This window comes from Chelonoidis abingdonii, chromosome 7 (assembly GCF_003597395.2).
Source record: "Chelonoidis abingdonii isolate Lonesome George chromosome 7, CheloAbing_2.0, whole genome shotgun sequence".
Taxonomy (NCBI): domain Eukaryota; kingdom Metazoa; phylum Chordata; order Testudines; family Testudinidae; genus Chelonoidis; species Chelonoidis abingdonii.
The window spans coordinates 25,581,316-25,607,447 of NC_133775.1; the positions used below are offsets into that span (position 1 = coordinate 25,581,316).

General features: G+C 40.6%; 1 protein-coding gene across 1 annotated transcript in view; it reads left to right on the forward strand.

The window, feature by feature from the left end:
* The window catches only part of AK5 (adenylate kinase 5), a 172,957-nt gene that overhangs the window by 101,097 nt on the left and 45,728 nt on the right, over positions 1-26,132 (forward strand). The window contains exons 9-10 of the mRNA XM_032802465.2: positions 16,997-17,039; positions 17,930-17,974. Coding sequence (XP_032658356.1) covers positions 16,997-17,039; positions 17,930-17,974 — 88 coding nt within the window. The remainder of the gene's footprint in view (positions 1-16,996; positions 17,040-17,929; positions 17,975-26,132) is intronic.

The window sequence follows — 26,132 nt, forward strand, 5'->3', positions numbered from 1 at the left end:
CACAACGCCGAATTACTGTGCCTAGTGTGGCCACGTGAAATCGAATTTATAATATCAGTTTTATGAAACCGATTTTAGCTAATTCGATATTATCGCGTAGTCTAGACGTGGCCATAGTTACTGCAGATTTAAACATCCACAACTTCATTTTCCAAAAACCACTGGCATTTTAGGCTCCCCAGATTCTGCCAGCAGCAACATCATGAAGTTTTGTTCTGTGCCTTTTGGGGGGCAAAGAATCCAGTCCCCCTAGTGCCTCCAGGTTAGAAGCTTAATGGCTTACAAAACTCTAATGCCTCCAGGTGTTAACACTGGGGCAGTGTACCGTCTCCCCATCTTTAGCACAGCGTGCTTCTACGCAAGTATACTTGAGCTTATAGCTTACAAGTGCCCAGTTCTCACTCATGCAGAGCTCCTACTGACTTCAAGATAGCAAGTACAGTAAGAGCAGGCACCAGTTCACTTTGTGCAATTCTTTGAAAATAAATGAAACAATACAGTCAATGAATTTTGTAAAGATGGCTGGTGAGCAAGCTCTATTTATACAGAATGTTAATGCTCATTATTCACACTCACACCTATTGGCAAATCTATACATTTACTTTTTAAACTGCAGTGTCTGCACAAGTGCTATTTTACTCTATTGGATAGAAAAATTGCTCTTTAAAATATTTATTCATATTGTATCAAAGCAATAGAATAGCTTCTTTGGGTACAATGTATACGTTTTAAAAAATTATTTGCATATTTGCCTGAGAATCAGCATTTGTCATCAAATGCATCCTTCCTCCAGCTCTGCCTCCTGCTTGGGGTCTCAGTGTCCTCTCCTTTGTGAGTTACATGCTTTTGCATTTTAGTAGGGTTAAATTTGCTTTTCCATGCCCTTTGGCCAAGGGAAGTGTGGAATGGCCTGGTTTGAGAACTCCTTCCTGGTAGGTCCTTCTCCAGGATTGAACTGCATGAAAATCACACTCAAAAGAAACTCTGGTTTTATAAAGAGTTATAAAAAAGTAGATAGAAAAAGGATTTAATACACTATAACTGACTGTCTCAACAATATCTAGATTTATACTTGGCCAAAAGATACACTAGATAAGGCTTTCTCAGTTTCAGAAGAGAAAACTAAAACAACTTACATCTTACTAAGAACAAAGTCTAGGATCCGATACCTTTTATCAGCAACCCTACATGCAGCCCCCTTTTTCTGTGATGCAGTCTGTTTCAGTAGCGCTCCACTTCCTGGTATCCCAGTGTCCTTCAGACAGTAAACAATTAACATATTACAAGGGCCCTCTTTTCTGCGGATTTATTTCCTGGGAGTACATCTCTCCCCACTTTAAAGCAGTCTGTCTGGTGCTCTTGGAGTGTGTATCTGCTCTTTTATGCATGGCCAGTGAAATCTGGGCTCAGATATTCTGTGATAATAGCCAGTTATATTCATCATCTTAAAGGTCTCATCTTCTGTTCCAGGAGGTGTTTACTCATCATCTGGGCATACGTGCTGTCAGAAAGCCAAACTCTCCCACCACCAAACTTTTTTCTGTAGTGCCAAAATATAATTGAGAAATTAAAGGAAAAGGGAGAGAGGTTTGTATCTGGACTATTTAAGAGTCATAGGTAAATAATACATAGTGTTATGGAGAGTTGCAAGTGTGTGAGGTTAGAGAAAAGCTAGGAGAACATGAAGTGAATGAAAATGTGTTTTTGGCTGGGTACTGCTTATAGCACGATCTAGTAGGAAGCAAACACGTGGCTGCATTAAGCACTGTTGGATTTTAAAATGTGCTTTTGCCTCATTGTATGTATATACTCCTGCTCCCGTATTATTTTAACTTTTGAGTTCCACTATTTTAATGTTGCATTATACACATGGATATGAATAGAGAGGCTACATTTAAAACAAACATTAAAATGATTAAAACCCCCAAGAAAGTTAAAAGTGCAGGTTACATTCTGTCCTTGACTCTGGATTTTGGATCTTTTTATTCTCAAAATTCAGGCATCCATTTTGAATTTCCTGTCTTTTTTAGTTTGCTTCATAGCCTTGGGGCTTATTTTTCAAAGCAGATTGCTATTTTTATGCTTCCTTTAGTTCAGCTCTGTGCCCAAAATTATACAAAAGCTTGTTTCTCCTTTTGGGAAGGACTGTTTCTGAATCAATAAAAGTTTCTCAGATAATAGTGTCACATTAAAATAGGAGTTAAGTTTAAGAATTTGTGGCCTGATTTTCAGACAGGCCAAGCACCCCCAGCTCCAAAGTATTTTATTTAAAAACAAACAAACAAAAAACAAAACAACAAAAAAACCCAGAGCAATAAGAAATGTAATAGCTTTTTAAAAAAAACACCTCAAATTCTCAATTAATCTTCCCCCACTGGCCTGAACTCTTTCTCCTTTATATAACTTTCAGTACAGACCTTCTTTCTCCTTCTTCTTTCCTGGAAGAAAACTCTGGTGGTATGCAGTTCTCAGGCCCATATGCAATCACACAGAAGCCAGAGACCACTTTCACCCTAGATCTCTTTTAGGTGCTTTTCTTATTTCAGTTTTCCACTGAATATTTTCATATTATTTTCCCCTAGTTTATTTTTTCCAGATTGTATCCCACTGCAGTTTTCTGCCAGTATTTCTCCTTTGTCCCTCTTTGTTTTATTTCTCCATTCACATTATTATTTGCATCTTCGCCCAGTTGATCATCTTCAGATTTCCAATGTGCTGTGTAGTCCTTCTTCTTTAACACAGAAGGAAGAGTGTTTCTGCCAGCATAGGAACACCACATCCTGGTGTTGGATGTCATCCTGGAATGACATTAGCTGTAGTGATGGAAGTAATCGTCTGTCAGCATAGATGTGTCAAACACTGGGGTTTTTGTCAGCATAGCTATGTCAGGCAGGGATGGGAAAAAACACAGAAGAAGGCTTCTGGCATCATAGTTAATGTCAAGGAGGATGTTCCTACACTGGCAGAACTCCTTCTGCTAGTGTGTACCACATCTACACTAGGAGCCAGCATAGCTATATCAGCATAGTTGTGCCAGCATGGACTCTACAGGGCAGCCATAGCCTTTATTTCTAGACTTTAATGAGTTTCGAATCCACAGTACAGTGGTTTTAATTCAAGCCAATTTGAATTAGTTTGTCATTTAAGATTTTGTGAGGAACATATGTGTAGTAAAAATCCCTTTACAACTAGCTGTTTAACATTGATCTGCAGAGTCTATTTAATTTTTCTAAAGATACTGCTAATTGATTGCAAGTAAGGATAATACTGGCACATTCTTTACTACTTCCTAACTGTCCATACTCCTTTTCTTTTTTTCTTTTTTTTTTAAGGCTCCCTTTAGGAGCTCAGATCTTTTAACATCACTACTGGCTTCTCTAGTTTTCCAGATATATTAATGATCCTAGGCCAAATTTGGTACTAGTCTTTAAAAGAAATAAGAAAGAGTAATTATAGCAATTACTATTTGATCATCTCAATTCAATCCCTTGTAAAACAATAACAATGAGGAATCTGGTGGCACCTTAAAGATTAACAGATTTATTTGGAAATAAGTGTTCGTGGGTAAAAAACCCACTTCATCGGAGCATGGAGTGAAAATTACAGATACAGGCATAAATATATATTGGCAAATGAAGAGAAGGGAGTTATCTTACAAGTGGAGAACCAATGTTGAAGGCCAGTTTAGTCAGGGTAGATGTGGTCCACTCCCAATACTTGATGAGGAGGTGTCAATACCAAGAGAGGGAAAATTGCTTTTGTAGTGAGCAGCTGCACCCAATCCCTGTTCAAGCCCAAATTGATGGTGTTAGGTTTGCAAATCAACTGTAGTTCTGCAGTTTCTCTTTGAAGTCTGTTTTGGAAGTTCTTTTGTTGAAGAACGGCTACTTTTAAATCTGTTATTGAGTGTCCAGGGAGACTGAAGTGTTCTCCTACTGGCTTTTGTATGTTACCATTCCTGAAGTCTGATTTGTGTCCATTTATCCTTTTTTGTGGAAACAGACTAGCGGCTATCCCTCAGATACTTTATAAAACAATAAAATTGATGGTAAGAAAATAAATCTGTGGAGACCTAAAGCATAATGGAACCAAGTCTAGCATAAGAAACAATGTTGGTCTATATGTGGAAAACGTACTAGACAAGCTTGATTGTAATGCTGTCCAAACCCCCTGCCCAAAAAAAAAACAAAAAAACCAACCCAGCACCTACCCACCCCCAATCCATAGATAAAAGGAATGCACGGGATGTAATGTAACTGGATCCTACAAGAGTCTTACTAGAAAGTTCATTCAGATTGAAAATGTTCAGTTGCAAGCCAAAGAGACTGAAAAGTGAAGTGCAGTTAATAGAAGGTAGTCATAAGCAGAAAAGTAATAAAGTGGGACATAGGAGAGATTCTCCAATGGTGAGGTGTAAGGGTTGGTTTATTTAGCATCTTTGTTAACAAGCTAGAACAGGAGCTAAACAGCACCTTGAACTTGCTGGTGGGATATGATGTTAAGTGTGGAGAAAAAAGAAGTTATATTAAACTTTCTTGAAATATAGCCTATGCACAAGATTTCAGCTAACTATAACTGAAATCTTGTGCGTAGGTTACCTTTCAAGAAAGGTACAATTGTTAATAACTTTAACTGCTGTGATTATACAGATGATAGACTTGCTCAAGTCAACAGGTCAGGTTCCTCAAGTGGGGCCATGTTCACATCCAGGTACTTTATTCTTTATGTCCTTGCTGATGCTTGGCCACCATGCTGACTGGCTGGCCTGTTCACAGCATTTAGTTAGTCTTTCATGTATGAAGTTTAGGATTTTTCCGCTCATTTCATTTGGAACTATAGTGAAATTGCCGTTACTTATGAGTCCATTTGGTTTGCTTAATTGTCCACGTACTGCAAAGTAGTCTCTTATTGCTCCCTTAGTGTCCTTTAGATACTTGGACCAGCCAGCCCAAATATAACTTAAAACTTCTTGAAGTTGCATGTCTGTTAAGGTTACTTGTAGCTGGAGTAGTCTCTTTTCTGACACTAGTCTGTATGCATCCATAGCATTCACAAATGCCTTTATATGTAATCTTTGAATGGGTTGCAGGACTCCATGTCAGAGTGTCTGCTACTACCAGATTTTTTCCAGGAATGTACTTTGCAATTGGGCTGAATCTCATTAATCTTATCAATAGATGTGGCATTTCAGTACTGCTTGATTCAGGTCTTTTCCACTGATGCGTGTTACAAGCAATTTACGGTCTGTTGTCAGTATAAAAGAATCCAATCTACAGAAACATGTAAAAGTTTTCACATGCCCGCATGCTTCCCAGGCACTCCCTTTTAGTCTTTATTTGGCTGCATACCCACTATGTGATGAACTTTAATAGTTTGTCCGGTGGTTTTCTCATTGTAGAAAGGTCTTGTAAGTATAAACCTAGGTAATTCACCTTACCCAGAACACATCTCAGTTCTGGTACATTTGTTGATGCAATCAGTTCTTGAATTGCTTTTTCTTTCTCATGGCTATGACTGATTTAATCTTTGTTTAGTGTTTCCACCGCCACCCCCCACCCCCCCCAAAAAAACAGCTTGATTTGGGATAGTTGGCAAACACACTTGTCCTTGTTTAGCTTCTATTCAGAATGACTAATTATTGGCTTAAAACTTCATTGAGGGTTTTGTTGTGTTCTTCCATCGAAGACTCATATTGTCTAAGAAAAGTGCAACTCCATTTGTGTTTGTGAACTGTTCTGCCATCTTTCTTTGGAAAATTTCAGGTGAACTGGTAATCCCGAACAGTAATCTCCAAAAGCAAAATTTCCCAAAGTGTGTGATAAATGTAGTCAGTTTAGAACTCTGTATAAACAAAATTTGCCAGAATCCACTTGAGACATCCAGCTTGGAGAATACTGTAGCTCCTTTCATTTGGGGGAGGAAATCATTCAGTGTTGGCAGGATATATTTTTCTCACAACTGCTTCATTCAGTATTTAAAGATCCACACATTTATACTTTATAACTGGTACCATTGTGTTACACCATGCTGTTGGCTCAGAGATTTTCTACATAGCGCTAATCTGTTCCATTCTCTTTAATTCAGTTTCTACTTTATGAAGCAATGGGATAGGAATCCTGCAAGATGTGTGTAGGCTGTCTGGTTCAGCATTGTCTGTCATGTTATTGGTATTGGATCTCCTTTTAAAAGTCCAATATCACCAAATACTCCATTGAGTTTTTCAGCCGCTCTCACCGAGGCCCATCATGGCTGCCACACTGCAGTTGAGAAGGCTGTTGGTCTTTGATCACGTTCAAAGACAGAAGCTGTGCATTCAGCATGTAAGTTTTCTGTGGTGAACTGGTCCATGCAGTTCAGAATAACTCCAGTGCAAATCAAGGCTTTGTCAAGTGATTTCAGCTCCGGGAGGGGTTGAAGGTGATTGTAAATTCCTTCTGAAATGAAAGTCACATCTGCTCTTGAGTCAGTTTTAGTCAGCCTTTCCAGAAATACTCATTTTAAATCTCCAGGCAGGCTTGTGTAGTCACATGATGGAACCCAGAAACAATGGCTCTTATTCTCTCTAATCATAGTTCGCTCTTTCAGTTCCTCAGCATGCCAAACAGCTGCAAGATGACCATATTTTATGCATTATTGCATATTTCACCTTTAGCTGGACACATATCTTGAGCTATGAAATCTTCTACGTATTGTACATTTATTCTGAAAGGCTTTGTAGTTTGGCTGGAATTTTCCCCCTCTCAGGCTCAGGAGTCTTGTGATAATGACTTTTAGCAGTCATGCTGCAGCTGTTTACAGCTTATAAACTAGTTTCTTGTTTTTTCAAGTCTAGCAAGTTTGTTTTCACAAGTTCAGACTCCTTTACTGCTTGAATAGCTGTGTGTAGTGTTAGGTCTGCCTTTAATTGTAGCTGCTGTGAAAGACTGCCTGTCTCTGATATTTTTCATGTTGTGCAGTCCCAGATATCACAGTTTTCAGCCAATGCATGCAGAGCTTTTACAAAAGATTAATCATTTTATCCTGGTTCTAGAATTCTTTGGTGAAAACATGCTCTTTCATATATCACATTTCTCAGAGATATAAAGTAAGTCAAACATAGCCAGAACCCTTTCACTGAGATCTTTATGATAATATTCAGTAAAGGGAAAAGATTTAAAGATCTACTCTGCCTACTTACTCATAGCATAAATTACATAGCACACGCACACACACACACACACCCCTACACCTGTCTATCTCAAGTTTTCTTATGGAGTTTTGTAGCAATTTGAAATTTTGTGAAATATTGTTTCCAGTCTGTCCATTCTGAAAGTCTATCAAAGATAAAATTCTCTGAGGCATTGAAGAATGGCATGTTGATGAGATCCTACAACATTTGTTGCATATTTTCCCCCTTCTGTCCCCTTTTTCCTTCTGTTTCTGTTCCCTTCTGACACCATGTCATTTACACCTTGTACACCATAGACTTTTGTACCAGATATGGACTGACTACAGAGCTTCCTTCCCTGTGAGATGCACCAGAGAGGTGTTCAGGTTAAAAGGCTTTAATGCAGTTTTTCTTCAATGACCAGTCCATGGACCAGCACTGGTCCCAGAGATTTCCATGGGGCACAGTATAGAAAGGCAGAAAGCTGGTCCCTGGTATCAAAAAGATTGAGAAACGCTGCTTTAATGCACTGCCAGGAATGGCTGTTGTGAACTTAAGTTTGATTTGAAGCATGCATGTTCCATATTGTAATACTGGTCATTGAAAATACATCTGGTTCTGATTTAATGCAATTCTGTTGACACAGGAAAGGAACTATGGATGCCAGTGTCACTGCTACAGTTGCCCACTCTACTTGTTCAGACATCCAAAATTCATCATTGGATGCAACAGATAGCCTCTCTTCCTAGTACTAGAAAGTGAATCAAATAATATCCCTTCTCATTTTGTTGCTGAGGGATTACCTCTATGGCTCTCATTTGGAGGAGAGAGAAAGCAGAGTAATTTCTCATGAAGTTCCCTTGGGGAATTGGGAAGCAGATGGGTAGGCTGTCATGGAGTGTGACTGTATAAAGTAACCTCTCTCAACATCTTTTACAATTTCCAATGTTAGATTTAGGAGAGAAGAGTGGGACAGAGAAGACAAAGCTCCTGGAGGGCTGTTTGGAATACCCCTTAGCATCAGAACTTTCCTTATGGGATGACACTGTTGAGTCCATAGGCATCAAGCCTTTTGGGGGTCTGAGGCTGCTTGTACTGGACTCAGACCAGGACCTCTAGTGTGCTTGAATGCTTTGTAAAGTATTGAGCAGATGTATGCTTATTGGATCACATCCACACACATTTTAGATCATCAGATGAACTCTAAAACCACTCAGAACATGCCAGAGACTGGATCATCTTGAAACAAGCAAGTCATACATCCAAAACTTCCCCTGCTGACAGCCACCTCGTGATGCTTTCTGATTACCAGGCAGGTCTCCCCATATTATTATTAATCCCACACAAGGTTTGACACCCTTGGCTGATCTTCAGGGGTACCAGCTGCAAACATTTTGGATCTTGTTTTAACACTAGTCTAAGTACTACAACTGAACAACAAAAAGAACAGGAGTACTTGTAGTACCTTAGAGACTAATAAATTTATGTGAGCATAAGCTTTCATGGGCTACAGCCCACTTCATCAGATGCATAGAATGGAGCATATAGTAAGGAGATATATATACACATATAGAGAACATGAAACGTTGGGAGTTGCCCTACCAATTCTAAGAGGCTAATTAATTAAGAGAAAAAACTTGTGTAGTGATTCAATGTGTGCAGTGACTCAGCCATTCCCAGTCTCTATTCAAGCCTAAATTGATGGTATCTAGTTTGCATATTAATTCAAGTTCAGCAGTTTCTCATTGGAGTCTGTTTTTGAAGCTTTTCTGTTGCAAAATTCCCACTTTCAAGTCTGTTACTGAGTGACCAGAGAGGTTGACGTGTTCTCCTACTGGTTTTTGAATGTTATGATTCCTGATGTCAGATTTGTGTCCATTTATTCTTTTGCTTAGAGACAGTCCAGTCTGGCCAATGTACATGGGAGAGGAGCATCACTCCCAGATGTGTTTGTATGACTGCAGCCTGCCAGTCACACCCTGGCTTTCACCAGCCTGGGTTACACTGCAGGGTTACCCCAACACACTCCCAGTCTTGAATTTTCCCAGAAAAGTATGTCTTCTACAGTTGAACCTCAGAGTTATGGACACCTCAGGAAGGGAAGTTGTAACTCTGAAATGTTCATAACTCTGAACAAGCCGTTATGGGATGTTCCTCAGGGTGGACTGCTTGGAGAGGGGGCTCACAGCTCTGCAGTGGCTGCCTGGCAAGTGGGGGTGAGGAAAGGGGGTTCTAGCCCCCTGGCTGCCAGGGTTATGAGTGAGGCATCTGGGGCACCGCAGTGTCAGTGGGCATGTGGTGCAGGCTGTGGCCATTTAAATCTGAGCTGCTCCTCCAGAGTGCAGCATGCAGGCAGGAACTTGGGCTCCGGCTCCTGCAGCTTACGCTCCAGGTCAAGTTTCAGTAGCAGCTCAGAAAATTTTTTTCCCAGGGCTCTGAGCTTGCAAACTTGTTCCCCTCCCAGCTGGGGTCGGGGTAGGAGGGAGAAGGGAAAACAACATTCACCACTTCTACTTGTAAGTGGCTGCCCCACATCATGGTGAGTAGGGGATGGGGTGGGGACAGGCAACACAGATGTGTCTACCTTTAAGATGCAATACAGGCACAGTACAGTATTTGCTTCCACCCGCCCCATCTCTGCTGCTGCCTGATTGGTTACTTCTGATTTCACATGGTGTCTGGTTGATTGCTCAGTCCATAACTCTGGTGTTTGTATCTTTCAGGGTCTACTGTACTACCCAGCCCTCTTCTGGACAGTCCAAATATACTAAGTATATTCCCTTTAAGGGAATAATATCCAATAGCTTGTTATCTTAACTAGAGTTACTCAGACACGAACTTAAACACACTGGATTAGATAAAACAGTTTTTTAACTACAAAGAGATAGATTTTAAGTGAGTACAAGTAATGAGGCATAAAAGTCAGAAATGGATGCAAGAAAAATAAAGATAGTCCCCTTCTAGTGCCTAACAAACTATACTAAATTCAAGAAAAGTTTCTCACCACATGCTTCCAGGAGAATTACTGACCTAACTCTTCAGATCAGGATCCCTTCCCCAGAGTCCAACACCTGTTTCCTTTGTCTTCTGGGTGCGAATAATGAGATGGGCAGAAAGAGAGAGAGAGGAGTGTCTTGGGGTGTTCACCTTCCCCCCCTCCTATTTCCAGCTGAGAACCAGGTGACAGGCAGTCTGCTGGGCTTTTCACCTGTGTGACCTCTCTGTTTTTCTCCCTTCCCCCTTTCTGATTGATGACTGTTTATTGCTTAAATACAAATTAAGGCAAACATACACTCCTTTGTTCAAGACAGGTCTGTTTGGTGCTAGGTGAGTACATATTTTTATCACCATATAGGGAAATTTTTTACTTTATACAAAAAGCTGCTATACACATTTGACCATGATATCACTGATTAGCAAGTTGTGAGTTTTCAAATGATCTCACAAGGCATACCTTGTATAAAGATTATTACAAATAGTGTGAGGGTGTGAACACAGGGGTATAGTCCATCACAGCCCTACAGCATGATGTTTAATATCCCTTCAAGAATTTTTGTTAGCAATAACAATTATACCTCTGGATATTCTTGAAGTCTTTTTGCCATGATAAAAATTGACTATTTAATCTTATTTCTTTTCTCTTTTCTAGCCAATTTCTGATCCATAACAATACTTTTCTTCTTACTTCGTGACTACTTAGTTTCTTTAATGTCTTGTAGGTGACCATGTCAAAGACCTTCTAAGTCTAAATTGTACAATTATCTCTCTTTTATCCACTACTTTGACATGTTCAAATAATAAATGAAATAAATAATAGACTAGTAAAACATGATTTTCCTCTGACACATCAGCTTTCTCCATATCTGTTCGTATCCCCTGTGCTGTCCTTATTTTCTTTCAGAACACATTCACACACACTTTAAAAGCACCATCCATTATATAAATATTCCAGTTTCTATATATGGATGTGATTTATGAGTCACAATTGACCATTATCACCACCTACAAAGATCTGAATAGTGCTATAACATTCCCTCTAATATGCTATGACTTACTGTCAGCCCATTTTATTATAATAGTAATTTCAAGTCCCAGTCATTACACTCAGAAAGTTAAATATGTTAAATTATAACAATATCCAATATAAATTACCTACCTTCTAATGAATTAAATGACAAGAGAAGGTCTTATTGTAACCCAAACTATATGACAGGATATTGTTTTATTAATATTTCTGCTATTATCATTAGATCACATACATGGTAACTTATTGTACTCTTGATATTATACCTCCAACATCTAATAATCATTTCAGTCTAAAATCTGTCTTCCCAATTTGGAAAAGGTAGAATATGTATTCTGTTTGTTCAGTTATAGGCAGCTAGATCCTCTGTACCTGATGATCCTTCAGACAGTACAACTACATCTGTTAGTTGGGTTCAAGTGCAATTGCCCAACCCAAAAACTCTGTTATAATCCACCACCAAAGGATAGACTATACTTATGGACAACCTTACCTTGACCTGCCTGTACCAGTAACACTGGACTATAAACTGCCCATCAAATATCTCTATTAAAGATAGATATCCCCTAACCTCAGTATGAGTTACATGAGCCTCAGCCAGAGCCGGCTCCAGGCACCAGACGAGAAAGCACATGCCTGGGGTGGCACATTGAAAGGGGCAGCATTCCGGCCAATCTTAGGGCAGCCAGCCCAGCTCTGCAGGGACACAGACCCTGGCCCGGGGGGCGGGGCAGGAACTAGCGATCTCCGCCACTCATCGTGCCGCCGGGCTCCCTGGGATGAGCCACTTCCCACCACCTGCACCGGCCTCTGCCTCCCGCGCCGCTCTGAGCCCAGCCTACCCGAGAAGTCTTAAAGGCCACCACCTCCTGCAGCCCCTGGGCACCGGAAGGAGGGAGGGTTCTGCGGCAGCCCAGCAAGCAGCAGTGGCAGGGACGGTTCTGCGGTGGCCTGGCAGGCACTGGAGGGAGGGAGGGAGGGTTCTGCAGCAGCCCAGCCGGCAGTGGAGGGGTGGGCCCCACTGATCCCTGCGCCATTTGCACTGTGCCAAGCCCTGTTGCAATGCCGGCCCTGCGCGGAGGTCGCAGACCCCAGCTAGTGCTGCCTGTGTTGGCCCCCTCAGAGCCTGCCCGGCCGGGAGAGGCACCCCAAGGCCGGAGGGGGGAGCCCCTCTCACCCGGCTGCGAGCGGGCTACAGCACCTGGCTGCCCACGGGTGGAGGGAGCTGGTGGGTGCTGCCCTTCACCGCCCTCCACGAGCTCCCTGTGGCTAGTTTTTTTTTTTTGCTTCGATAGTCCGGCTGCGGGTTGTTTTTTTGTGTGTGTTTGTTTTGCTCCTGAGGCGGCAAAAAAGCTAGAGCTGGCCCTGGCCTCAGCTCAATGGAAACAGCTGGGTCAAGAATATAAAAACAGTTCTACCACTGAATCACTATATTCCTGATAGTCATCTCTCACACTGAACCACCGTCAACCTAATATTCCTGGCACCGCCCCTTCACTCCTTTCCTTATCTGATCATTAGCCAAGTCTTTCAGTTCTTCTCCAGAGCCCTCTGGTGTCCAGAGCCCACCATCATCACTGCAGGCCAACAAATCCTTTACATCTTAATCACTTTAAAGACCCATCTGCTAAAAATTAATATATACAAATAGGTATTATTTATTTATTATTTAAATTAATATCTTAGTTGACTGGCTTAATCACTGACATAAGCCCCTATACAAAAGGACAGTATGAGAGAAATCTGCTCACCAACTGCTCCTTGTCTGACATGGTCACATCACATGACTTCTTCAAGAGTGTGCCGATCCTGTAACTGAATTCCATACAGCAAGAGCCTAGCTCTCCACCCACATCCTGTGCTTTTTGGAGGAAGCGGGGCGGCGGGAAGAGGGCAAAGGAGAATCAATCTATGAGTAGGGTTGAATACATAGAACAATGGAAACTACCTAAGAAAATGAAGGCACCAAAATCAAATCCAAAGTCATCTTATTTTCTAATCTATTTTAAGCCTCCTTGACTTTCTCTCTCGGCTCCCCAAAGACCATAGTCAGTGTGGATTCTTACCATTCAGAGTTCATAGTACCTCTTTGCCCTGTAGTCCAGTATTGTTCTGTGGACATCAGTGCATCATTTCAAAATCAGTATGAATTAATGCTATGAGAGACATTTTTATAGGATGACTGTAAATCCAAATTGCAGTCTCACAATCCCTAATGTTGTCTCATTAAGGAAATCCTGTGGGTAAAATTTAAAAATAAAAGAAAGTCTAGTGAAAATGGGCATAATTCTACACGGGAAAATCAGCATATATGCAGATAAGAGTACAAGTAAATATTTTTGAGGAATGGTTTTTGATCAATGATTCCTGGTGTGTGTTATTTATCGAATTTTGAATTTTAATGAATATAAATGCCACTTATTCCTTTCCTGAACCAGGACTGAAGACTCACAAATATTGATCTTTTCTGGCATATAACTAATCCTAAAAGAGATATTGCCTGCCAAACAGGAAACTGAGAAGTTCATTTAGCTTCACTACTGCCTCCTGGGATGTATTTACAATATAAGGAACTTCCAGTGCAAAAAATTATAGCTCCAATTGATTTAAACTTTCCTTCACTGTCTCAACAACTGATCCCATCAGCCTGCAAGGGTCCCAGTCTGTTTAATGTAATTTCATTTGAGGAATTAGGGGAGAGGAAACAGAGCCGATTATGTGAAAGGATGGCAGTAACTTCTTTTTCATTCAAATGGTAGGTAAACTTGTGACTAAAGGTATGCAAAGAAGAAAGGGAGATGGGATGGGGGACTGTTCTTAATTTTGGTTAGCTAATCTACATCAGCTAACTCTGGTTAAAATAGCAGCAAAGACACTGGCAACTCAGCTTTTAACTCATGTCAGTAGCTTGAGTTCGAGCCAATAGGAGAGTCAGTGGTTGAACTTGAGCTGCCAAACTGAATTAAAAAAGCCAAGTTGACCATATACTTACTGCTGTTTTGATCTGAGTTAAGAACACATTTTTTTTGGCAGTGCAGACATTCCCTAAGAGTTTGATTTTTTTTTTAAAAAAAAAAGAGACCTCAACTTAGCCTTCCATTTTGCACCCACAATTTTTCAGCTACAAATAATTTTTCCTGCAATTATTTGTATTCAAACCTACCAGTGCAAAATGAGAAGCTACTTCTAAAAACCGGGGCCTTAATATTTTATGCCTATCTTCTTCAGAGCTGGAAGGTTGATTATGTTATTCTCTCAAAAAAAGCCATACTAGATGAAGATATCAGTGTGGAGTAAGGGCAGATTCAACCCAGTTATTCTTCAAACACTTGCTGTTGTGATTCTCTCCTTTATCCTAAAATGTTGGTATCATCATAACATGATTGAGGCCACTATTGATTTTTTTTTAAAATGCCAACCCCATGGCTGCAGAATACTAGCATGGTCATTACTATAAATCAAGAAATGAAAGGGAACTATAATCAATTTTTTGGTACTTCAGGCTAATCAAGAATACTTGTATTTCAGTGATGACTCCTGAAACACAATCAGAAACCTGCACATGTATGTAGGACACTTGCCAATTTGAACAGCCAATGGTTTACACAATATATTCTCCCACTATGTGCACTTCACTCATTCTATTCAATTAGCCATACTACTGTAGCAATGCTATTTATTTTAAAGTACAGATCACCTTTAACTATAATTGCATACTATCTTTCCTATAATATACTGATACCACATGTGCACTGAGTAGTTTTAAAACCAGTTGAGGTATTTTACAGAATACATTAAAATACTGCTGATCTAAATGCATTAGTTCTAAATAACTTAGCTTATGCACATCTGTTATTTTATATATTTAGATGTATAAAATATAGGGGTGCCTATCTGAACATAGACTCAGAGTCACAGGTCTGGAATGGACCTTGAGAAGTCATCTAGTCCAGTCCCTGCACTCATGGCAGAACTATTATCTAGACTACCCCTGACAGGTGTTTGTCTAACCTGCTCTGAAAAATCTCCAGTGAAGGAGATTCCACAACCTCCCTAGGCAAGTTATTCCAGTGCTTAACCACCCTGACAGTTGGGAAGTTTTTCCTAATACCCAACCTAACCCACCCTTGCTGCAATTTAAGTTCATTGCTTCTTGTCATATCTTCAGAGGTTAAGAACAACAATTCTTCTCCCTCCTCCTTGTAACAACCTTTTATGCACTTGAAAACTGTTATGTCTCCCCTCTTCTCCAGACTAAACAAACCCAATTTTTTTCCAACCTTCCCTGATAGATCATGTTTTCTAGACCTTTAATCATTTTTGTTGCTCTTCTCTGGACTTTGTCCAATTTGTCCAAATCTTTCTTCATTGTAAGGTGCCTGTGTCGAACACTTAAAAATACTATAAATCAAATAAGGAACAGTAGCCCCATGACACAGAATATTATTAAATAACCAGGCAGTGCAAAATAAGTAGTTAACCACATACTTCACAATTCACTTCCCCCATGCATTCTCCTCTAACAACATTTGCTGCTTCAGCAGCACTTGCAGTTTGTCTTGAAGGTCAACAGATTCAGACCAAAGACAAAACCACTCCAAATCCACATCATATCTTTGAACATAAGAGCCTTTATTGTGGCCAGGAAGGTTCAGAGGCAGTTTGCATAACCATCCTTGCAGGAGCTCCCCTAGCTGTCCTTTCCCCCAGGCATTTCCTTACCACTCACATCCTGATCTTGGTTGGGTTCAGGGTATGCATCATCTTTTCTGACCCTGCGTTCTATGGAAGCAGTTGTGACTGACATGCGGGCTGTGGAAGAGAAAGCACAAAGCTGTCCTTCTTTGTTGCTCCATGCCCCTCCATACAGGGGTCAGTCACAGTCACATCACTCTCCTGGGTTACAGGAAGTGCTCTCTTATTATTGCCCATGGTTTGTTGGAAAAATAGTTTCCTGACCAGCTCTTGTCAGGAGTTGAGAACATGCAGCCAGAGGGTTTACCACAAATTGGCATAAAATGGATGTAACATGCTCCAGAACTGAGGACTATAGCTAAGGACAACTTTTTACCTGGCTGGGTCTAGTGAGTCTGCCAGAGAACCTCAGAACTTGTTTCCGCTACATATACAAACCACATGTTTTATAAAAAACACACACACTTGCCAAACTTCATGTTCGTCTGACCATTTTGGCAGAGGAGACTTCTCCTGAGAGCCCAAACAACTCCCAAATGGGCAAGAGAGGTCACTGCAGAGTCACGCAAGGTAGCTTTCTTCTCCCTCATGGTCCCATCAAAGCATGCTCAGTTCCTACTATCTCAAGAGAGAGTGTCATAGTTCAAGTCCTGAACTCCAGTTTCCTGAGAATCAGTGCAATATATTGCGAGGGGCAATATGTTAATTTCGTCTTTCTAACACAAACTTTGCACACTACAACTCACTCTATTGTTACTTATCACATGGTTGACCTGGAAACACGTCTACCATTTACTGTGGGAAGCTATTTAGTATGCATACTAGCAGCCTCTGAAATACTTAGCCACTACGTGGCTTAACACTATAATAGGCCAGTGTTTGCTGCAATTCCTGCATGGGCCAATATCTATCAGTGTGAGCTACCTTGGATTTCCTGTATGCATGCTCTGCAGGGAGAAATAAAGCTACATGAATAGAGTTCCTTTGTAGCCATTATTACTATATATTTGAATAGGCACAAAAATCGCAAAATCATCTTTCACATGGTTAGTTTTAATATCTACAGGTACATGAAGAACACATAAATTATGCAATAACAATTTAAAAAATGTCGATTCCTTAATTAACAGGTAGATGACCCATCAAATTTCTCTGGATATGAGAACGCAAGCGGTGAGTTTCTTCTTAAGTATAGACTAATGTATTCATTATGATACTTTTAGTTCCCCCTTTAGTATAATCAAGTACATGATAAGTATATTATATTGCATCCAGATTCTTTTTTTTTTTTTTAAAGAGGTATGCATTTCAGATACTGATGGAAAGCACATTTGATTATGTGACAGTATGTCGGAGAGTTACTTCAATTCCCATTCAACCCACTGGACCCAGACTTATTCAGAAGTCTTACTATTAAGCCAAAAACAGCTTTCAGAATTTGGCAAACAGTTATTAAGGGCTGATGTAAGGTGTGACTTGGCAGGATTCTAAGAGCAGCCTGAGGGTTAATGAACACCTTCAGCTAGTGATATCCCGTAATTAGAAATGTGCAAGTCAGAGATGAGTTGCTTTTAGTCTGACTGAATTTAAGATTAAATTTCCTTTAATGTGGAGCACTGAATGCAAAAACCTAAAAGGATGTGGAAATTGTAATATATGAACCTTAATCAAATTATACTTTTAGAATAAAAGCAAAAAAAGAAAAGAAACATGGTGGGTCATGATGCATATTATTCTGATCTCAAGAGCAGTTTGATTCTTTTTAATTATTACGATTTTGCCTTTTTTTGCTAGGGTGTGCATATGAAAAGGCTGTCATTGTTTCCATGTAAGATATATTTTTATCACTTCTGCAGTGACAGCTACAAAACTGGGACATAAGTGAGCTTGTGAATAACAGTTCATTTCAGAATAAAGAACATTCTAGTAGAAAACAAAAGCTACATTAAATCAAAAAGTTACCTTGAAAACCTTGCTATGTGTTATATAACGGTGTATAGAAAGAACAGATGATTAAAATCAGTAGTTGCTGCCAATAAAACAAAGATTTTATTTTTATTTAGATTTTGTAGAAGATCTAAGGAAATCTAACATCATTTTTGTAGTTGGTAAGTAAGAGCCTTAATATAACTGTTCCATTTGCAGCTGTTAACAATGGGTCATACAGTTTTGATTGTTAATGTAGCTGAAAGACTGAAAGTGTGGGGAGAAACACTGACTGACAAGCTTCACTTGGTGCTCCTCAAAATCTGGCACACCGAAGGAATCCCCCTGACTTAACGTAATGCTGACATCATCACCATTTTCAAAAAGGGAGACAGAGCCGACTGTGGCAACTATTGAGGCATTGCCCTCCTCTGCATCGCTGGGAAAATCCTGGCCAGAATCTTACTGAATCATCTGCTCCCTTTTGCAGAGGAAGTACTTCCAGAGTCCCAGTGCGGCTTCAGACCAACACAAGGCACCACCGACATGATTTTTGCAGCCAGGCAGATCCAGGAAAAAGGGCAACACTACCACCAGGAGTTGAATATGGCCTTTATCGATCTGACTAAGCCTTTGACTGTCAACCATGAGGCTCTGTGGAAAATCATGTCAAAGTTTGGCTGCACAAGCAAATTTATCACCATTGTAAAACTCCTCCACGACCAGATGACTGTCTCCAGGGCTGGGCTCCAGCTTTTTTGCCGTCCCAAGCGGCGGGGAAAAAAAAAAAAAAAGATAAAGCCACAATCAGCGGCACTTTGGCGGCAGCTCTACTGCACTGCTTCGTTCTTCAGCGGCAATTCAACCCCGCCAGTCCTTCCCTCTGAGAGGGCCTGAGGGACCCACCACCGAATTGCCGCCAAAAACCTGGACATGCTGCCCCTTCCCGTTGGCCTCCCCAAGCACCTGCTTCCTGCGCTGGTGCCTGGAGCTGGTCCTGACTGCCTCCATCCTGTGCGGTGGTACTACCTGTGAGTCCTTTGTCATCCGAACTGATGTAAAACAAGGCTGTGTACTGTCACCCACCCTTTTCTCCATTTTCTTAGCAGCTATGAAAACATTAACCCAAGACAGTCTACCACAGGCCACTAGCATTCAGTATCGGATTGACAGCAACCTCTTCAACCTTTCTCATCTCTGTGCCAAAACTAAAGCAATATCGGCAACAATAACCAAATTCCGGTACGCAGATGATTGTTAGTCCCTCTGGGGGACATGCATAATACACCTGTGCACTTGTGATTGGAAATTTTAGCTAGCAGTGTCTGATGGTCCAGACCTGTGCACCATACATCCTTGTGCTCTGGTGCAAGGTTATATAGGGAGATGTGAACCTGCTTTCACTCCAGTTCCCGCTCAGCCGCCCTTGGCTCAAGACAGATCATAACAGTGTCTGCTGCTAGCTTTACAGTTCCTTCTTTGTGTTCTTTATGTTACTTTTCATTAGCACACTTTGTGCTTTCAGAGGGGTGCCCCTCACTTGAACTCTTCTTTCTGCAGTCAGGGCTTCTGCCTTTGGCTGTTCCCTCGATGGAACAGGTTATGCCCAGCATTCCAGGCTTCAAGCCTTGTCAGATGAGCCACAGGTCTTTCTCCGTCAGCAACAGACATTCTAGCTGCTTCAGAGTCCCACATACAATCCAAATGCAAGGTCTGAACCAACTTTAAAAAGCAGATCTATCCAGACCCTTGCACCTCAGGGTAGATAGAAGCGCCTTCTCATGGAGTGCACCCTGTACATCAGCCTCAGCCACTCAGGTCATTCTAATGCCTTCAGTCTCAATTAAAGATTGTGGGGTAGCTCTGGAATCAAATATTCCAAGAAGGAGTCCACATTACCTAGAGGGACTCCTATAAAAAGGGAAGTCATCTCCATGGCCAGAATTTAGGGAGATCTTGCATCCCAGTATGGGTACTGTTGAGGCTTGTGCAAGCCCCAGTACCCATCAAGATGAAGCCCGTTTCATCCCATACCAAGGGATCTCTTAGAAAATCACAGCTGTTAGCACTGAAGTTGTTACTGGAAGATGAGCCCTCCAGACACAAAAAGAACTCTAAGGGACTCCTCTAAGAACCCTGTATTGACCTCAGAATCCTTCTCTTCAGGTTGTAGCCATAATAATTGTACCTCAGCAGTCTCCAGTACCTTTCTCCTCAGCTCACATACCTACAGGGCACAAGGACTGCATCTCCGTACCATCCCCAGTTATGGTGGAACACTGCCCAGGCTCCATGGTACCGATTAGGTTCCTTTCTCATGAGGACCTCTTGATCACAGAGGAACCAGATTATTCCTCCTTAGGGACACTGAAAGGGATCCCTCCCTGGTACCATCCCACCTGTCAGCACTGAAGCTTTAGCACATAGCTCAGCCTCCCAAAAGTACATTTCTTTGCAAAACTATCCAATGGAAACTGCAGACACTTGTGCTTATGGTAGAGTCACAACTCAATGGGGATACCCTTTTAGTCACCTGACATTACACCCTCCTCTGTGCCTACCCTCCAACACATGATCCTTAGGGTTCTAAATAGGAACAAGTGGTAGAAATTTTCATAGCTCCATGTTGGCCATGACAAGTCTGGCTCTCAAACCTGCTTTGCTTTTCCCTGTGAATGCCACTCTGATAATGGATCGCGTGACCCAAAACTTGGGCACCACAGCCCAACATTTCTGTATCTCAGAGCTTGGATCCTCAATGGTTCTTGGGCATAGAATTGGACTGTTCCCCCGAGGTTAAGACAGTACTTCTGAGCAGTAGGAAACCTGCCATGAAGAAAACCTACCTGCAGAAATGGAAGCATTTCCAGGTCAGGCATGCTCATCGATCAATAACTCCTATGGAAGGTCCACTCAGGCATTGTTGATAACCTGCTGGACTTGAAATCACAAAGTTTGTTGTGTAGCTCTGTTAAAGTACATCTAGTGATCATTGTGGGATTTCACCCTCCTATCCACAGATTGTTTTTGTACACTGTACCAGTCAGGTTACCTCAGGTTGTCTAATTTGTTTCCATAAATCAAGGAGCCTACCCCTCCTTGAGATCTTAACCTGGTTCTTAATGCACAGGTAAGTAACCTCTCTATTTGCATATTAATTCTTATAAATTAAAACCATGAAATCTGAAATAAAGCCATGCAAATTAAGGTTTTGCAAAGATCAGAAGACCACATTTCTATACTACAGGTTTTTTAAGCCCCATTTTTGTACTAAATATGAATAGACCCAGCTCATCGCTAACCTGTATGTATATAAAAACCCTTGAAAAACTGAGGTTGGACTATTACACCATTGCTATGGTAATCCAGAACTTTCATAAAAGGAAAATGCACAATGTTTTGCTTCATACTTTTTGAAAAACTGCAATCCTATGTTATACAGTTACACTTTTTCTCTCTCTCGTTTCATTGAGAACTCATGTGGGTTTGTATAAAACACGGAACTGTGAAATGATCTGTAACAAATCTCAGAAATGTTATGTTTGTGAGCTGTCCACGCTCAGACAACGTTTTTCTCACATTTATTCTTTAGTTGGTTGTTTTATGAATAATTCTTGACCTCCCTCTCATTTGCAAGTAGTTTATTTAAAATATTCAACATCTGAATTAAAGGTCTTGAGAACATGACCTCGAAGGAAGGCTGAAAGAATTGGGTTTATTTAGTTTGGAAAAGAGAAGACTGAGAGGGGACATGATAGCAGTTTTCAGGTATCTAAAAGGGTGTCATCGGGAGGAGGGAGAAAACTTGTTCACCTTAGCCTCTAACAATGGGCTTAAAACTGCAGCAAGGGAGATTTAGATTGGACATTAGGAAAAGTCCGCTAAACTGTCAGGATAGTTCAAACACTGGAATAAATTGCCTATGAGAGGTTGTGGAATCTCCTCTGGAGATATTTAAGAGTAGATTAGATAAATGTCTATCAGGGATGGTCTAGACAGTACTTGGTCCTGCCATGAGGGCAGGGGACTGGACTCGATGACCTCTTGAGGTCCCTTCCAGTCCTAGAGTCTATGAATCTATGAAATTATAGCTGTTTTTCCAGGAGACACGCAGGCATATGATATGTTTCTTTTGCCTTATTGCATCAGCCTAATTCTTATAATCAGGTGTTGTACTTGGCTAGATGAATTCGAAATTTCCTTTCCATGAAGCTCAAAAATTAGAGGAAAACACAAGTAAGCATAATGTTTAAGAAAGGCACCAGATTCTAACACGATGAGGTTAAGTATCTAGATAGACAGGCTGAAAAAGAGAAGCATAACTGAGAGAAAAGTACAGATCAGTAAATATAGTTTATCACAGATCCTAGAGACTAAGGACAGGGATTGCAATACATCTGGGAAAAAAACATTAATTTGAAAAAAGTCACTCACCAGCATGATTTCATAAGGCATAGCTTTTGTCTAACATATCCTGTGCCATTTTTTAAAGAGAAGCAGAAAGAAAGATGTAATGAAACAGGGAACTAACCTATTTAAATAGGCTCAGTCCTGCTGATCACCAAGTTGTGAGTATAGCCCACTAAGAAGTTGCTGTCTTAGTTCAGACAGGCAGGTGAAGGACATGTTTTTCTAGATATTACCACTGTTTGCTAGTCTGTTGGCCAAGTCACAAGACATAATCCTCTTTTTTTTAAAGTATATTTTTCAGTAAATTGCTTTTCAGAGAATCAAGGACCAGGCAGGCACACTGAAGTTTCCCCATGCAATCACCATTATGCAGCTCATTTCTTATGTCTGGCACCCTATGCTGCTTTGTGCCAGTGTAACAGAAGTGAAGAGTTCTGCGTAGCCTTGACAGCATTATTCTATGGGATTTGTAAGTGATCTGCTTGTGGTGCCACCATGTTGTCATAGAAGAAGATTCCAATATAAGGTCCTATTTGTCTTCCTCGGAGTATTGATATTTAAACTGTCTTGGCTGCCTGTAGGAGTACTTCTTTCATGGGAACAGTGGGTGTTTCTCAAAAGCAATATCTGCTCTCTGCAGACAAAGAAACACTGTCAGTTGCTATTTATTTCCTTGGAGTAATGCACAGAGGGCTCAGTTCTACGGACACTCACAAGAGTAGTGCAGCTGAGGTCAATATCACTACTTGCACAGGGAAGAGTCACTGTATGAGTGTTTGCAGGATTACAGCCTAGCAGCCCAGTCCAATCCATGCTGAAGACAATGGGAGTCTTTAGAATGACTTCACAGGGAGTTCAACTGAGCCCTTAAAAGTATTGTAAAGGAACTAGAAGCTGTAACAGCATATGCGAAAACTCTGCTCTTCCCAGTTTGAAGGACAGAAGGACTCCTACTACCCCAATTGCCTTCAGTGAAGAAATCTGGACTTGCCAAGCCACTTGTAAGAAGGACCTTTTAAAAAAATAGTATTTTAATCATTTACATAATAATTGAAATAAGTATGCACATCTGCTGTAGCTGACAAGTTGAAACACTGGTTTATGAGATAAAAAAATCACTAACAAATCTAATTTCTCTCAAACGTCTCTAGTAAGGGAACGAAAACGTGGACTGATTAGCAAAGATTTACATGCGGGTTAGAGTAGGAATTAATTGGAAATGCAGTCAAGTCAAACTAATTAGACAACGACATCAATGTTTTATCCAGACAATGAAAGCAAAGTTGTAGAATCAGAAAGGAAAAATGAGAGACATAACAGCAGAGTAATGGACTACGACAAGATCAATTCATTGAATTTAGAAATACAAACTGAAGAGACAATCATGAAATTAGCTATAACCAAATAAATTAGCGAAACATGAGATTTTTTTGGATGCTAGTATTTTACATCTTTGTAATAATTGCCAATTACTCAAATTGACTATATCTCAGCTGCACACAGTAGTGAGCACCCTCACAGTCTTTGAGCAATGAAAATCTAGTGGATAGCTTTTAACCAATTTCACTTACTTGATAGCCTAACACCACATCTAAGAAAAACAGCACTCATACTGGCTTCGTGGGTGCATGCACCAGACATCCTCACCTTCTGCCAGAATTTGATAGAATACGTGATGGAGACAATCCCCACTCTAATCAATGAGAATATATGTCCATTGGCTTCATTAGAGTCTGGATCAGATGCTAGGCAGTTTAATTAGTTTCCTTGCTAGCAGAATACTAAAAGTGTGTTTGTGGGCAAACTGGATCTAAAATGAGATTAAAGATGAATATGCTGCTTTGTAGGCATTTCCCTCATATATGGCATAGCTCTTCCCTCTGACAGTTGCTTAATAGTTTATATTACTATTTCAGGACTAATGTGTGGCAGGGTTGGCCATTTAAATGATCCTATCAAATTGACCCCTCTATGACAATCGGTGCCTACAATGAGTGCAGGGCTGAAGACAGTTTAACTACAAGCATAAACAGAACCAGAAGTAGATCAAGAAGCTTTCTGATTGGTACCGGAAATAGTTGGTCCCACTTACACTTAAGGCATTCTTAGCATGGTTCAGCTGCACCCATTGGCCTTGGCTGTACTGGCAACATTTACCAAAGAAAAATAATATGGTAAAGTGTTGAAAATGCTAAATAGCAAGATTTTATTCATACCAGATATTTCAGGATTTTAATTCCTCAGTTTCTGACAGATCATCTCAACAGGGCTAAGTAGTCTTTCTTCAGCTACCTGTTTTCATGGTCTCTCTCTCTCTCACTCACTCACTCACTCACACACACACTGTTTCCCACTACATGTACCTTTAACCCTCTATGTCCAAACAGAGCAGAACATAGCACAGGTGTACCACAGGAGGAACCTGTCACACATCTACTTTCCTTAACCCAGCTTACCTTCAGCTTTCCCTCTACTTCATGTTCCTCCCAGTGAGATGTCCTCCCAGTTACTGAGTCTCATTAGCCCAGCAGTTATGACCAACTGTCAGTAATCTCCACTACCAACGGACTGATGAGCTCCAATTCAGCCCAGAGCCATCTTGGTGCTGTGGCAACTTCAGTGACCAGGATGCTACAGCAAGCACTCTGTCCAAGTAGCCATACCTAAAACCATTCCAAGTGCCAGAGCTAGAAGATGATGGTTGTTGCTTTCTGCAGTATCCATGGGAACTACTCCCCTACAGTCATCTTGATTAAGCACTGGATATTCCTTTAGCTTTTCCAGAAAGCACATGAAGATTATTTTCTGTTTTCAACCAAGCTGATCTTTAATACACAGGATTTCAGTGAGTGGCGTAAAAGTTCAGGAATTTAACAACTTTTTTTTTTAACTTGCATTCTGGTTTCTGAGTCTTTAGGATACACTCAGGTCACATTTTCAAGCTTTTCTCCACAATGGAAGGGCTAGGAAAATAGATGAAAGCCAAGATTCGCACACTCACTTGACTCCAAGAGCTGGAACTTTAAATAAAATATCACATATCATGAAACTCTCAATCAAGTCATAAGAGTTTGCAACACTAACGTATCCTTAAGACATCTCACTTACTGATGCATTGCTTTCTCTCTAAGAGGCTCTGGTATACTACGTTACAGGAGTCTGACTCCATTTACAGATTCACTGTTTGTATCACACACCCGATAGAGCACAGAATGTTTGTTCCCAAGATTAACCTTACAGAGAGATGCAAAGGCTTTATTTCAGTGTGTGGGGGGAGCTGTCAAGTGATTCAAAAAAAATTAATCACGATTAATCACGCTGTTAATAATAGAATACCATTTATTTAAATATTATTGGATGTTTTCTACATTTTTGGATATATTGATTTCAATTACAACACAGAATACAAAGTATACAGTGAAATATTTGCAATGTAAAAAACAAAAGAAATAGCATTTTTCAATTCACCTAATACAAGTGCTGTAGTGTAATCTCTTTGTCATGAAAGTTGAACTTACAAATGTGGAATTATGCACAAAAAATGACTGCACTCAAAAATAAAACAATGTAAAACTTCATAGCCTACAAGCCCATTCAGTCCTACTTCAGCCAATCGCTCAGACAAACAAGTTTGGTTACAATTTGCAGGAGATAATGTGGCCTGCTTCTTGTTTACAATGTCACCTGAAAGTGAGAATAGGTATTCACATGGCACTGTTGTAGCTGGTGTCGCAAGATATTTGTGTGCCAGATTTGCTAAAGATTCAGATATCCCTTCATGCTTCAACCACCATTTCAGGCGACATGTGTCCATTCTGATGACAGGTTCTGCTTGACAACAATCCAAAGCAGAGCGAACTGACACATGTTCATTTTCATCATCCGAGTCAGATGCCACCAGCAGAAGGTTGATTTATTTTTTTGGTCGTT